The sequence below is a fragment of the Anas platyrhynchos genome, chromosome 1 (assembly GCF_047663525.1).
Source record: "Anas platyrhynchos isolate ZD024472 breed Pekin duck chromosome 1, IASCAAS_PekinDuck_T2T, whole genome shotgun sequence".
In the NCBI taxonomy this organism is placed as follows: Eukaryota; Metazoa; Chordata; class Aves; order Anseriformes; family Anatidae; genus Anas; species Anas platyrhynchos.
In genome coordinates, this window is record NC_092587.1 from 1,003,143 (window position 1) to 1,017,240 (window position 14,098).

Here is a 14,098-nt window from a genome sequence, read left to right on the forward strand (position 1 = left end):
AGCAGTCCCAGGCTCTCCAGATTCCCCAGGTTTTTACCCTTTGTGTTTGTTTTTTGCAGCGTGGGCTCCGTTGCAGGCATCCAGCTGTGCACGACACATCTCACAGCATCACCAGCAGCTTGGCAGGGTCTCACAGCTCACACCCACCCTGCCCCACGCGGGGCACACGGCCAGATAAATCCTTGCGGGGCTAAGAAAGGGGTCAGGAGAAGCCAGGACCCAGCTGGATCAGCCCTGCCCGTCAGCTCCTGGTGCTGGGCTTCCCCCAGCCCCGCTGGCACTGGGGACGGCGCTGTCCCCATCGCCCTGGAGCAGTGGCACAGGGGAGAGGGGCTTCAACCTGTGCTACCCCTCTCCCGGTGGTGTGGCGCAGCCAGCCTGCTCTCAGAGAGCTGGGAAAAAACAAACAAACAAACAAACAAACAAACAAAACAAAAAAACAAACCCTATGAGTAATTTAATGCCCCATTTACCAGCAGCCTCAGGCTGAGCCGAGCGGTGCCCACCCGTGGCAGTGGGGTGGCTGCGGGTGGCACTTTGGCACCCAGCCGCTGCCACCTCCTATAGCCTGGGAGCCTCCGTGCCCTTTCCTTCGCCCTGCCTCGGCCCCTTTGGGTGCTGCTGTCCCCACGTCCCCCCTGCAGGAGGGGGTCCGGCTCCTCCAGAGCCCCCTCTCCTCCAGCAGTGTGGCTGGAGGTGCTGGGACGTGGTGGCCGGAGGGGACAGGACGCGTCCCTGTGGCCACACCGAGGTCCCCATCAGCTCCAGGACCCCGGGGGAAGGAGGGCAAGCAGGGTGCTCGCTGCAGGCTCCATTCCCAGGGCCGTGTCCCCATGTCTCCCCCAGGAGAACATTTTTTTTGCTTACAAAAATCATTTTTTCCTGTTTATCAAGCACTAAGTTTTAGCTGAGAGGTGTCCCAGGAGAGAAGGGCCCTTCCCCTGCCCAGGCCAGGGGCTGTGGGGTCTTGGGGGCAGTGACAGCGGGGCAGTGTCCCCGTGCGGCCACCCCTGAGCTGTTTCCTCAAATAAAACGATGCCCCGTGCTGGGGAGCATCCCGGCTCCGCTGTTTTAAATTCAATTTCTAAACAAAAAAAAAACAAACTTTTTATTTAGAACAAGGGACAGAAGCGCGGGGCTTTCCGGGACGGATTTTTGGTGCAAGCTCTTCTTCAAATCAATGCAAATTAACACAAAATTTTGGTTCTTTCTTTCTTTTTTTTTTTTTTTTTTTGTGGTCAAGGCCCTGCTGCGGGGACGATGTCTCCAGCTCTGGGGTGTGCTGCAGGGGGGCAGGGAGGTGTTGGGGCCGGTGCCCCCCAGGCAGGGCTGGGGTCTCCCCAGCGGTGGGGTGGGCGCTTGGGCACCCGGCGCCCCCTCCTCACGTGTGGTTAATGAGGTTTTCTGACCATAATTTGGGGATGTTGCAGACAGGAGGGGACAAGAGGCTTGAAACAGAGCGAGGGATGTGGCTGGGGACACAGCGGTGACCCTGCCTGGGGGGGCCACGTGCCGGACCCCCCCCAGCCTCGCCGTGCGCCCTCAGAGCCAGGGGCACCGCGGTGCGTGGAGGTGGGCGAGGGGCTCGGGCACGCAGCAGGCAGCAGCGGGGTGCAGGGGGGCTCGGGGGGGCAGCAGGGCGAAGGGGGGGCCCTCCAGGGGCTGCCAGGGAGCCGGAGGGGGGCTTCCACCGGGGGCCAGGCCTGCGGGACGGCACACGGGGCTCCGGCAGTGGGGCCAGGGGCACCCACCCCACTGCAACCCCCCCACGGGGCTGGGGCCAGGCAGGGAGGGGGAGCAGCTCCCCCCACCCTCCTGCAGCCCCTGGGACCCCGCAGGGCACCGGGGGCTCCCCCCCTGGCCGTGCCCGGGGGTCCCAGCCCCCGGCACCCCCTGCCCCGTGGCCCTTTTACCGCAGCGAGCGTCGTCCCAGGGGCTGGAGGCGCAGAGGTGCAGCGGGGCTGGGGGGGCCGGGGGGGTGCTGAGGCGGTGGCTGTGGCCGTGGAGGGTCTCCAGCGAGCTGGGGGGGGCGGGCAGGAGGTGCTGCGAGGGGAGCAGGGAGGGGGGCATCACCGAGATGCTCTGGGTTGCAGCAGGAGCACGGCACCCTGCGGGGGGCTCGCGCCCTCGGGGGCAGCTCCTGGAGCATCCCCCCTGGGGGGGGGGGCACATTGGAGACCCCCATCTCCCGCACGTCCCAGCCCCCCGGGGGGCAGGAAGAGGCCCGGACCCCCTCCTACCTGCGCAGAGATGGGGGCTGTCACGGCGGGGGGGGGCAGGATCCAGTCGCACCAGGAGCCTGCGTGGGGAGAGCGGGAGGGCAGCGTGGAGACCCTGATTTGGGGCTGGGGTCTCCCGTTCCTGGGGGGCACAGCGAGCTGCCGTGCCCCCTCCCCAGCCCTGGATGCAGCCGTGCTCCCCCCCCAGGGCAGCCCCCAGCCCCTGCCTGGGGTTTTGGGTGCGGGTCCCGTCCCCGTCCCCTCCACTCGGGGCTGTCACCTGCACCGGTGGCCTCCAGCCTCTGCTTGGCCTCCCGCCGCCACTTGGCCCTTCTGTTTGAGAACCAGACCTGGGAGAGGAGGGAGGGGGTGAGGCTGTGTCCCCCACGCCCCCCCGGGGTGGGTTCTGGGCAGAGCCCCCTCCCTCGGTCATGCTGGGCTGGGGACCTGGGGCTCTGCCCGGGGCCGGCCGGGTGGTGGGACAGTGGGACACCAGCCCTTGGTGTGGGAGCCCCTCCAGGGCACGGGGGCTGCTGCCACGGAGCAGCCTGGGGGTGTCCCCCCCCCAGCACCCCGTCCTTGCCCCCAGCAGACAGGAGAGGGCAGGAGAAGCAGGGGACAAAACCTGCTTGTGGGGGTCCCCCCCCTCTCCATTCTGGCACACGCGCGCTGCCCTGCCTGAGCCTCTTTGGAGACGTCCCCGCATGTTGGGGGACATCAGACCAGGAGGGGGCCAAAGATGGGGACCCCCCCGGCTTCCCCAGCTCCAACCAGGCTGTGCTGGCCCCCAGGCTCTGCTCCTACCCTGATGGTTGTGTCTGGCAGCTGGGTGGCCGCGGCCAATCTCTCCCGGGTGGCGGTGTCCGGGTACTGCCCCCTCCGAAACTCTGCAAGGGGGCCGGGGTGCAATCAGCCCCTGCCTTGGGGTGACCCTCCCAAAGTGCCCTGAGGGGCTGATTGCTCAGCTGCTGCCCCCGGGGAGCCCGCACCTTCCTCCAGAGCCTCCGACTGCTGGCTGGAGAAGATCGTCCTGCTGCGGTGCTGGGTGCCTGGTGGGAGCTGCCGGCTGGACGTGGAGCCCCGGGGAGGGCGCTGGGTCCCCGGAGCAGCGGCTGTGCCGGCTTCGGGGGGCGAGCAGCAGCCCAGGGGGTGCGGGATGGAGGTGGGGGTGAGCGGGGGGGCTGCGGGGACAGAAAGGGAGAAGGAGTCTGGGATTGTGCACGTGGGGATGCCCGGGAGGGGCAGGGAGAGGGCAATGAGGGACAAAAGCCCCTTTGCTTTGGGGGCACGGGGGCAGTGTGGGAGTGAGCAGAGGAGCAATGTGCATGCAGGTGTGTGTGCACGTGTGTGTGCATCCCTTTGCACGTGTGTGTGCATCCATTTGCACGTGGCTGTGCAGCTTGGAGGGCAGTGGCAGGAGCTCTCCGTGCTCCCAGAACCGCTCCCTGCCGCGGGGTGCAGCCCCCCCAGCCCCTCTCCCTGGGACCTCACCCCCAGCCAGCCTCACCCCGTGGCAGCGGGTCCCTCGCCGAAGCCCGGCCGGCTGCAGGGCACGGGTCCCTCTGCAGGCTCCTCAGCACCCGGTTGATGGAGGAGACCTTGGGGGGAAGAAATTTGGCTGTGCCGTCAGTAGGGTGCACGGCACCATGGCCATGGGGTGCTGCGAAGGTGGGAGCGGGGTCCAGGAGAAGCTTTGGGGCGGTGGGGGGCACCCCGAGCCAGCACCAAGGCAGGGAGGAATCGAAGCTGATGCCCCAATGTTTGTCCCTGAAGGGCTTTCCTGTGGCCGTGCCAGGGTCACCAAGCCCCTGAGCACGTGCCAAGGATTGTCCGTGCTGGGGACGTGCCCGTCTGCTCCTAACGGGGCAATCTGCAGAGGAGCTGGGGTCTGTGGGGTTATTGTGGTGGGTCTGTGGTTTCAGAACATGGCTCTGAGCCGTGCAGGCTGCACTCTGTCACCTCTCCCTGCTGGGACACTTGTGGCACACCCATTGCTACTGCAGCCAAACGCCGGAGCCAACACCAGATTTGTGCGCGCTGATTTAGCTCAGAGGCAGCTCTTTTCCTCCCCTCCCCTCCCTGCCCAAGGCTTTTCTCCTCTCGCCAGGAAGCCCCAGGGGCAGCCCCCAGCCCTGGGCTGCACCCTGCCCTCCTCGGGATTTGGCTCCTGCTGCGCGTCCCCCTTGGGGCGGCGTGGGGCTCAGCGGCTGGGTGCGGATGGGGAAGGGTCCCCGGGACAGGCAGGCGCTGCCCCCACAGGGTGGCTGTGCTGTGTTTCCTACTGCAGGCTGTGTTCCTGGCTCCCCTGCTCATCCCCACAATCCAGACTTCACCCCTGCTTGCTGCCCCTCCGAGCATCCCTGCGTCCCCCACCCCACCTCCCCAATATGGGACCCCCACCCACCAGACCCCAACCATGTGCTCAGCCCCTGCTTGGTGCCTGACCCCGGCACCCCCACGTCCCCCCTGGCCAGGACTCACGCTGGGGGTCCTGTCGCTGGCACAGACCCCCTCAGCGTGCAGCTGCTGCCGAATCTCCCAGGCGAAGAGCGCCGGCTGCTCCCGCTTCAGCTGCGCGATCCGTGCCACCACCTCGGGGGTGGCCGTGCGGGGCTTGCTGCCCCCGATGGCTTTGGGCTCCACGGCCCCCGTCTGGTAGAAGCGTCCCAGGATCTTGCTGACGCAGCCGTTGGACACCTGCGGCACGGAGAGGCTGGGGGGTGCTCGGTGGGAAAGTTTTGGGGGGGGAGAACCGGGACCCCAACCCCTGGCCCCGGCGCACCTTGAGGCTGCGGGAGATGTCGGAGGTGCGCACACCGCAGGAGGCCAGCTCGATGATCCGCTGCCTCTTGCAGGCGGGGAGGGGGCGGCCGTTCACAAAGAGCCCCCCCAGCTGGTTCACAGCGCTGGGGCCTGGGGAGAGGACAGGGGACAGGGGGGGGCTTTGCAGGGTGAAGGGATGGGGTTTGAGGGGGGGTCCATCCCCTGTGTGCTGGGGGGAGCTTTGGTGGGGCCAGGCAGTGGGATTGAGCTTGGTGCTGTTTGCTTTTTGGGGTGGGGGGTGCTGGGGTGATCCCATGTGTGGGTGTGCGCAGGGTGCAGGGGCACCGGGCAGGGACAGGGGCACGAACCCAGGTGGTACCAGCAGAAAAAATCACCCCGTGAAGGGGCACGGGGAGGAGGACGATCCTGGTGGCAGCAGCGGAGAGCAGGGGCTGCGCAAATGGGGGTCCCAGCAGCAGGGGCAGGCGGGGGGGGCACCGAACATCAGCTGGGGACCAGGAGGACCCCGCAGAGCCACACGTTAGCCATCAGCACCCAGCACAAAGTGTCAGGGAACGGCAGCCTCCTTGTCACAGGGCAGGGGCCAGCAGCACCTCCCCGATGTCCCCAGGACCACGGATGTAGGGACAGGGACTCCGCTCCCCGCTGCCACCCTGGTGCTCACCTTGATGCTGCATGGCGAGGCCTCACGGGGCTTCCCGTGCCGGGGAACTTTCAGGTGGGGTTTTTGTGAGGGGGGATAAAGCAGTGCCCAGTGCCCAGGGCTCGGCCACGTCCCCTGCAAGAAGAAAAGGGAGCAAGAGCAGAAGTACCCAGAGGAGGATGGAAATGTTCGAGGGCATCGGACCCTTTGGAAAATCACTGCACTCCAGGGGAGCGCAAACGGAATGGGGCTTTAAAGTGCTCACAGGCACTTTAAAGTGCTCACAGGTACTTTAAAGTGACCCTCGGGCTCCGAGGTGCCTGGGGAGGTGCAGGGAGCGCTGCCTGCACTGCCCCAGCACTGCCTGTACCCAGGGCGTGCAGCACAGCTGGCTTGGCAGAGCCGCGTCCCGGTGCCTCCGTGCGCTCCTGGGGATGAGCCGCGGCTGGTGGGGGGTTCCCTGTGCCCACCCCGGAGCCGGGCTCAGGGCAGGAGGTTCTGGGGGCAGAGGAGCTGATGGGAGACTCACAGGGACATGACCCACGTATTTCTGCAGCCCATGTCCTGGCTCTACCAGCAGCCAGGGGATGCGCACACCTCGGGGAGCCGGTGACCTCCAGGCCAGCACCGGGTGACGTCTCCAAACCTCCCCGGCTGCAGTAATCCACAGCTCAGGAGCTTCCCCTGCCAGGGGGGGTCCTCCTGTTCGTAACCCCATGGGGGTTCTGCATCTCCAAATTGGCCCTGTTTTTTTTTGCAAGCACACAGCATCAGGCTCCCTTTTATCCCATGCCAGCCCAGCTCCATGCGCTGCCTCCTGACAGCCCTGCTGCTGCTTCCCCCAGTCCTGTCACTTCAGGGGACAGGGAGCAGTGCCTCCCTCTTCTTCCCCTACATCCCACAAGGACGTCACGGATTTCTGCCTCTCTCTCATCGCCTCTTCTGCTGTGAGGGGCTGCTGTCAGCACTGAGTGTCCCCAACCTCCCGGTGCAGCGCTCTGTGCCTGCAGGGTGGCTGCCCCCAGGGGTGAACGCTGCCCTCACTGCATGGCCTCCGGTGGCACTGCCCTCCTCTGAGCCTCCTCCAGCCTCCCCTCGATTTATTTTGAACCCAGCTGCTCTTTCCCACGTGAATCAGAACTTCACCAGCCTCCCTGAAATCCCTCCAGGTCCACGCCATGGGAGCAGGACCCGGCACCCACAGGAGCGCGGTGCCGTGGGCTCTGCAGAGCCGCTGCTGCTTTACACAAGCCCGAGAAAAAGCAGGATCGGGAGCTCTGTTTTCATGTGCAACAGCTCCCGTGCTGATTCACAAGCTGTTTATCACCCACTTGAACCCCTCTCTCTGCTGCCTGCCCAGCAGCTCCAGGCACAAGTGCGTGAGCTCACCGCTTCCCCTGCTTCTGCGCAGGCAGCGTCACCGTCTCGCGGCGTATTTATCCCAGGGCCGTGGTCTGGCTCCGTGCTCTGATTGCCCTGCCATAAATCCAGGGTTGCTCAGCTGCAGACAATGGCGTGGGGCTGGATTTACAGCCCTGTGTCGCCCAGCCAAGGGACATTTGCGAGGGACAACCCGCTGACAAGGAGCCTCTCCTCCTCCAGCCGGAGCCGTGCCAGCGCTCTGCCATCACCTCTGGCAGCTCAGCAGATGGTGGCTGGGTTTCCCCACGCACACTCACGCTCTCAGAGTCCCTGAGAACTTTCCCAAGTCCCTGAGTGCTTCTGTTTGCCTGCTGAACCTTCCCTCACCCCAGATCCTCAGGCTTTCCCATGGATTGAGACACCAAAGCCACAGCCTCCTTCCTCCGGCACAGCAAACCATGGCACCAAACCCCTCTGGAGCAAGCACTGCCCCAAGTGCTCCACAAAACAGCTTTCACTGGGGGCAGGGGGGCAGCCCCACTGCGCAGCCCCACGTCTCACAGTGCAGAGAGGATTGGGGATGGTTCCAGTGAGGGCACTGGTGCCAGCCCCTCTCACAAGGAAAATCCCAGTCCCCTCCCTGCTCGTGCAGTAGCAGCTGTGGCGGTTACTGAGCAGCGTGCTGAGCCACGGAGGTGCCACACAGCCCTGTGGCTGCTGCTGCGACTGCTGCCTTAAAGAAGTCACAGGCAGCCTCCTGCACGCCTGCTAAACCTGGAGTTTAACCCAAAATACCCCAGAAAACTCCTGCCTGTCCCCAGCACAAGGGTCTCCCTGCTGGAGACTCCTAATCCCACAGCATCTTTCCAATGCCTCCCCACACAGCTTGGGGATGTTGTTTGGAGACACTGACTGTGATTGCAAAGTTCAACAAAAGCAAAATAAATCCAAGTAACTCAACAAGAGGGGGAACTCAGAGATCTCCCCGAAACACCAACAAGCAGTGCACCCGGTCTCCCTCTCCGCTAGGAAGGGGGCAAATTGCCCCTGTGCAAAGCTCCCGAGGCTGTGCATGGTGGCAGAGAACAAACCTTACCCACCGGGATGTGTTTCCCCATGGGGGTCAGCGTAGCCCCGCTGGCATTCCCCAGCTTTGTGCCACCCGAGGGCTTGGCCAGTGCTCCAGCAGGACACCCAGGGACTTCTTTCCCCATGGGTGCATTGAGAAAGCCAAAAACGGCTCAGAGGTGTGAGCTCCTTGGGTGCTGTTGGGGGACCTCAGCTGTAGCCAGAGGCGTGGTGAGCGTGGGCTTTGTGCAGAGGTGAGGAGAGGAGAGGAAAGGAGTAAACGGGACAGGAATGGACTGGGACAGAGCAGAGCAGACCGTTCCCAGAGGAAACTCCAAACCTTCCCAGCGTTAAAGCATCCTCACCACCCCACTGCCACCAGGAATCGCTCGCTGTGGCTGCACAGGTGAACCTGCCCTGACCAGAAATCACGACCCCGCACTCCCCACGCAGCCCTCCCGCGTCCTGCCCTAAATTCTGTGTGTGCAGCCGTGCGTGGAAGCGTGCACACCTGTACGTGAGCGCACGCACACACACATCGGAGTGCACTTTTGGGCGTGGGTGCACATTTACACAGGCACACGTTCCTTCCTTGGTGCAGATCTGTGCACCCGAGTGCACTTTTGTGCCTGGACGCACATTTATGCACGCACACATCCCTTCCTCGGTGCAAGGCTGTGCACATGTGCCCGTGCACACCTACAGGTGTGCAAGTGCTCGTGCATGCGCCCGTGTGTCCACAGCCTCCTGTATAAGCACGCGTGCCCATGCGAGCGCGTCCCCGCGCATGGGGGCTCCCGGGGGGGGGTCGGTACCTGTGGAGCCGAACCGGGCCGTCCTCGGAGCCAGCCGGTGCTGCCGTGCTGCTGCCGTGCGGGGCTGCTCGAGAGGGAGCGGGGCCGTGATGTCACGGGGCAGGAGGAAGAGGAGGAAGGGGAGGAAGGGGCGGCCCCGATGGGGACCCAGCAGCCGCGCCCAGCCCACGCGGCCGGCCCCGAGCCCCGGCGGAGCCCCCCGAGCCGGGCAGCGGGGCCGGTGCCGGTGGTGCCGCCGGTATTTCAGCACCAGCGGGCGGCGGACAGCAGGTGCCCCGCCGCATCCCGCCCCGAGCATCCCCGCAGCCCCCGGCGGAGCCTCCCCGGAGCCCGGCCGGTGCCCCGCGAGCCCCGGGGGCTGCGCTCCCGCGTCCCCCGCAAAGCAAACAGGGACAGGCTGTGTTGCAGACACACCTGCCATATGGTAGAGTGCTTGGGATTCAATCATAAATCGAGGCCAGATTCTGTTTTATTACGTAGATATATTTTTTTTCCTGCGTTGAACAAATAGAAGGCGGCCCGGGGTGGATGGGCACTGCGGGGACTGCCCCGGTGTGCAGCCCGAGGCCCGGCACAGATGGCCCCCCTCGCCCGGCCCGCAGATAAAAACACGTTGTAAACCTTTCAAGCAAAATATTTGAAGAGCAAATATTAGCAAGCGAGGAGCCCTGCGACGCGGCCCTCTTCGCCCAGCCCCGGGAGTAATTGGCCATTATTAGCACCCCGCTCCCGGCCCCCACTCTCCCCGCACGAGAGGCCGCCTTTGAAAATGCCATATGCTCCGAATTACACATTAACCACAGCCCTCCGGGGCACGGGCCCGGGCCCGGACCCAGCCCCCGGGGAGCCGCGGCGCAGCCCCCCCGACGGCCCCGGGGAGCCCCGGTCCCCCTCTCCCCCTGGCCGCCCGCGGGAGCCGGAGCCGGGGCCGAGCGGCTCGGGGAGCGCTGGCACCCGGGGCCGGGCCTCCCGCTCCGCTCCGGGCACCGGGGAGCCCCGGCGGAGCCGCGGGACCGGGGGAGCCCCGTGCGTAACGCGCCACCGGGGAGCGCGGCGCGGGGCGCGGCGGGGCGCGGGGGCCCCGGCGGCTCCGGGATGGCTCCGCCGCTCCCCCCCGGCGCCGGCCGTCTCCGGTCCCCGGCGGCACCCCGCCGCCCCGGCCCCCCGCCGTGCCGCGGCCGCCGCCGCCGCGCACCGAGCAGGGCGCACGGCGCGGCCTCTCCAAGCGGCCGCCGCCGCCGCCCCGGGCCTCGCCGCTGCGCCCCGCGCCGGGCCGTGCCGAACCGGGCGGCGGCTGCGGGCGGGAGGCGGCGGGGAGCCGCGGGGGCCTCGGCGACGCGGGGTCGAGCAGGGCCGGGAGCGGCGGGGCGCGTCCCCGGGCTGTGCGCACCGGGGGCCGAGCGCGCAGGCGGCTGCCGGGGGTGCGGCGCGGGGCACGGGCCGGCGCGGCGGAGGCGAGCGGTGCCCGCCGCTCCCCCGGCGGCGGATGGAGCCCGCAGGGTTCCCCCCCAACTCGGGGCTGCCCTCGGAGCCCTTCGGGCCGGGGCAGGGCTGGGGAAAGCGGGAGCGCGGGGCGCCGGGCCGTGCGTCCTGGGCGCAGCGGCGGGAGCGTGAACAGCGGCGGGGACGGGGCGAGGGCGGGCACGGAGGGGAGGAGACGTCCGGAGAGGCGAGGGGAGGCGAGGGAAAGAGAGGTGGAGAGGTGCAGAGGTGGAGAGATGGTGAGGTGGAGAAATGGAGAGGTGGAGAGGTGAAGAAATGGAGAGGTAGAGAGGTGGTGAGGTGGAGAGATGGAGAGGTGGAAAGGTGGAGAGGTGGAGAGATGGAGAGGTGGAGAAATGGAGAGGGGGAGAGATGGAGAGATGGAAAGATGATGGGATGGAGACATGGACAGATGATGAAATAGTCAGAGATGTGGAGACATGGAGATGTGGAGATGTGGACACATGGAGATGAGATGTGGACACATGGAGATGTGGAGATGTGCATACAGGGAGAGATGGAGAAGTGAAGAGATGGAGAGGTGGACAGGTAGGCAGATGGAGAGAAGGAGAGATGGAGAGACAGGAAGAGAGAGAGTTGGAGAAGTGGAGACATCCTCCAGGCCCTGCCGTGCTGCCTGCAGTTTGTGCTCGTTTGTCTCCTGTCCATCTGCCTCTGTGTCTCAGGGAAGAGCTCTTTGTGGGCATTTCCTTCATGGCCAGAAGCACGGCAGCTCTGGTGTGCAGCATATTGGGAGAGTTTCGGGGCAGGGACAGGGCACAGTGGGATGATGTCAGGCAGGTGGTGACAGGAGGGCAATCCTGGCAGTGACAGAGTGGGGGGCACGCAGCAGGGCAGCCTGCAGTCCCCCCAGAAGCAGTGCTGGGTGCTGGCACCTCGCTCCCTGTCCTCTCTGGTGTTCCCCTGGCCCTGAGCCTGCACCTCCTGTGCCACTGTCACCTGAGGAGTGTGTGGTCCTGGGTTGGGGTCTCCACACCCTGTGCTCCAGGTCTCTGCCTGGAGCTCAGACCATGCCGTGCAAATACCCAGCACTGCAGCGTGCCTCAGAACCCAGCCCAGAAAGCCAGGAAAGGTTTTTGCACCTTAACAACTTCCACTGTGTGCTGGGATGACGGATTGCTATTTCTGGTGAACTTGGCCGTGTCACAGGCGCTGCTGTTTATCATCATGGCATAATTACTGTTTCTCCAACCCGGTACTTCATTTCAAAGCAGAACACAGCTCGCTTCAGCCTGGCCGTGGACATCAATCCCAGGATCTCTGCTTCAGATCCACTTTCACAAATTTACCCCTAAGAGGTGGGCAGGGAGCTCCTGGGGATGGAGAGGGTTTAATGGTGCTGCCGGAGGGGGCTCAGAGGTGGTGTCTGCAGCTCCTCCCTCCCCTGCCCCAGCACAGCCACGATTCTCTTGTGTTTCACGTCCTTCCCTGGGAGACCAGCACCACGAGGGAGACTCTCCAGTCCTGGTGCAGGCGGTGCTGGGGGGGAGAGAGGAAAGAAGGAAACAGAAGGAAAGAAAGGAAAGAAGGAAATCAGCTGTAAGAAGTGCAGCTGCAGCCCCCAAAATCCCATGTGGAGCCTTTGCGGCATCCCCGCAGCTGGCCCTGAAAACGTCTTTCCTGGCATCGTGCTGGGTGGCTGGGCAGCCTGAGGGGGCCCAGCAGGAAGGAATGGATCTGAACACACGTAAAAAAAATCAGCAAGTTATGTTCCTGACCCCAGGAAAACTCCACTTTGCCATGGGGAGATGCTCTCCTGATAACTGGCCAGTTCCAGCTGCAGCTTTTGAGGTTTTGAGGTCCCAGAGCAGAGATTTGGCACAGGGCTGCCAGCAGGGCAGGTGGAGCTGGGCACACCCATCCCTTTGTCCCTTTTGGGGGACATCCTGACCCCTGGCACGGAGCTGAATGTGGATGTGAGCCTTCTGCCGCTGGGGCAGTGCCCATCCCTTGGGGCTGGGGGCCCTGGGGCATCCCCCCACCCCATGGGGCTCTCCGGATCTGCTCCCTTCTCCCTCCCCCTGGCAGGGACCGGAGGGCAGGGAGCCCACGCAGCCCTGGCTCGGATGCCACCAGGGGCAGCTCCAGCAAGGATATCAGGGGGAGGAAGAGGAGGAGGTGTAATCTCAGCTTCCTCACAGCCATGCCCCATCCCTGCTGCACCTCCAGCAGGGCAGGGAGCTGCGGGGAGGTTTGGTTCCCAGCCTCAGCTGCCCAGGACTGGAGCAAGTCAGTGCCTGGCTCTGCTGCCCCCCGAGGGCACCCACCAGCAGCCAGGTGCCCCCCACCACCCCTGGCACCAAAGGGGGACTTCCAGGGTGCGGAGGGCTGTGTAGGAAGTCCCAGGGGGAGGGCAAAGCCCAGGGAAGGAGCTGGGGTGCTGTTTGGGAGCCGCTCAGCAGCGGGGTGCTGTTGGTGCACGAGGGATCCGTCCTTGTCCTCAGCTCCTTGTTTAGGTGCCCCGTGGGTCTGGCTGTTGACGGCACCTGCGTTGATATAGGGTGATTGGATTTCTGCAGGGCGTTTGACTTAGTGCAGCAGGACGGTTTAATTAAAAACCGCTCATTAAGCAAAACGAGCAGAGCCCCCGACAGGCAGGTGGAGAGCCCCACGGAACGGAGACGCTGCTCGCGGGGAGGCTCCAAGCAACGCCTCGGGCTGGTGGCATCTCCCGGTGCCAGCGGTGTCCCCATGGCACAGGGACAGGACAGGACAGTGGGACCTGGGAGCGGGGCGGCCGGGGGCCACCATGGACAGGGGGGCGGCTGGGGAAGGGGGGAGCCCCCGGGGGTCACCCCCAGCCCTGAGCTCTCAGGGCAGACGTGAGCGAGCTCTGCTGAGCCTTAATTAACCCCTCACCGTGATCAACTCCAGGCTTCAGCGGGTGGCTGGGCACTGCGAAGCTGTCCCCATTGTGCCCGTGATGGGCAGATTTGGGTCCTTTTCTGCGGGAATCTCAGCAGGGAGCACGGCACAGCCCATGCAGCCAGCCCCTCCGTGCCCACCCTGGGGGCTGAGCCGCTCGCAGCGCACGGGACACGGCCGCATCCTGCTGGTGGGTGCCGGGGGCCTCTTCCCCTCCCAGATGGTGTTGTCCCCCTCTGCCTGCACCCATGGGTGCGGGGAGGTCCTGGAGCTGTTTGGGGTGGTGAGACCGGGGCTGGCTCTTGGAGCACTTCTGGGAATTGCTTACCTGCCCTGCCGAAAGGAGAGCAGGGTGTTCAGGATTTTGGGCACCCAGGGCAGCCTTCGCCTCCTCCTCCTCCTCCACGGGGCTGTGCCTCGCCCCATGGGCGCATTTCACACCCCCTCACACCTCGCCGAGGTGGCTGCAGCCCCCGGGGGCTTCGTGGGGAGCTCCTGCCCCGTGCCCCCAGCCCCATATGGCTGCACCATCCCCATCCTTCTGGGCACGGGGGGTGCGCACGGCGGAGGGGGGTCAGCTCCGTGCCCCCACAAGCCAGTCCCTGCCTCCTTGGGGCTCCTCTGCCTGCGGGGGCTGCTCGGGGTCTTTTGGGGCGCTCCCAAGGGGGTGGCTCCCACTCCTCACGGGGGGGTGGTTTTCTCCTACGGGGAGCGCGCTTCGGAGTTAAAAGCCCGGGTGAGTCAGCAGCCGAGGGAACCTATTTCATCAAAGGGCTCCCACCTACACCCCGACTTTCTTTCTTCAGTCAGAAAAGGCGATTATTAAAGGTTCTGGCTGA

General features: G+C 65.3%; 1 protein-coding gene across 1 annotated transcript; it reads right to left on the minus strand.

Moving 5' to 3' along the window:
* Positions 1-335: 335 nt before the first annotated feature.
* On the minus strand, positions 336-5,680 carry PAX4 (paired box 4). Its single transcript, XM_072033035.1, has 9 exons — positions 5,668-5,680; positions 5,002-5,132; positions 4,701-4,916; positions 3,727-3,817; positions 3,209-3,400; positions 3,024-3,106; positions 2,500-2,569; positions 2,241-2,299; positions 336-392 (listed from the first exon to the last, which is right to left on the minus strand). Exons 1-9 carry the CDS (start codon positions 5,678-5,680, stop codon positions 336-338), a joined length of 912 nt encoding a protein of 303 aa, XP_071889136.1.
* Positions 5,681-14,098: the final 8,418 nt, after the last annotated feature.

Excerpts from the sequence above, each read along its gene's own strand:
- PAX4 (XM_072033035.1), bottom strand. Across the intron at positions 4,917-5,001 it reads ACATCTCCCGCAGCCTCAAG|GTGTCCAACGGCTGCGTCAG; the intron begins GTGCGCCGGGGC and ends TCCGTGCCGCAG. Across the intron at positions 3,401-3,726 it reads GAGGGACCCGCTGCCACGGG|CCCCCCCGCTCACCCCCACC; the intron begins GTGAGGCTGGCT and ends CTGTCCCCGCAG.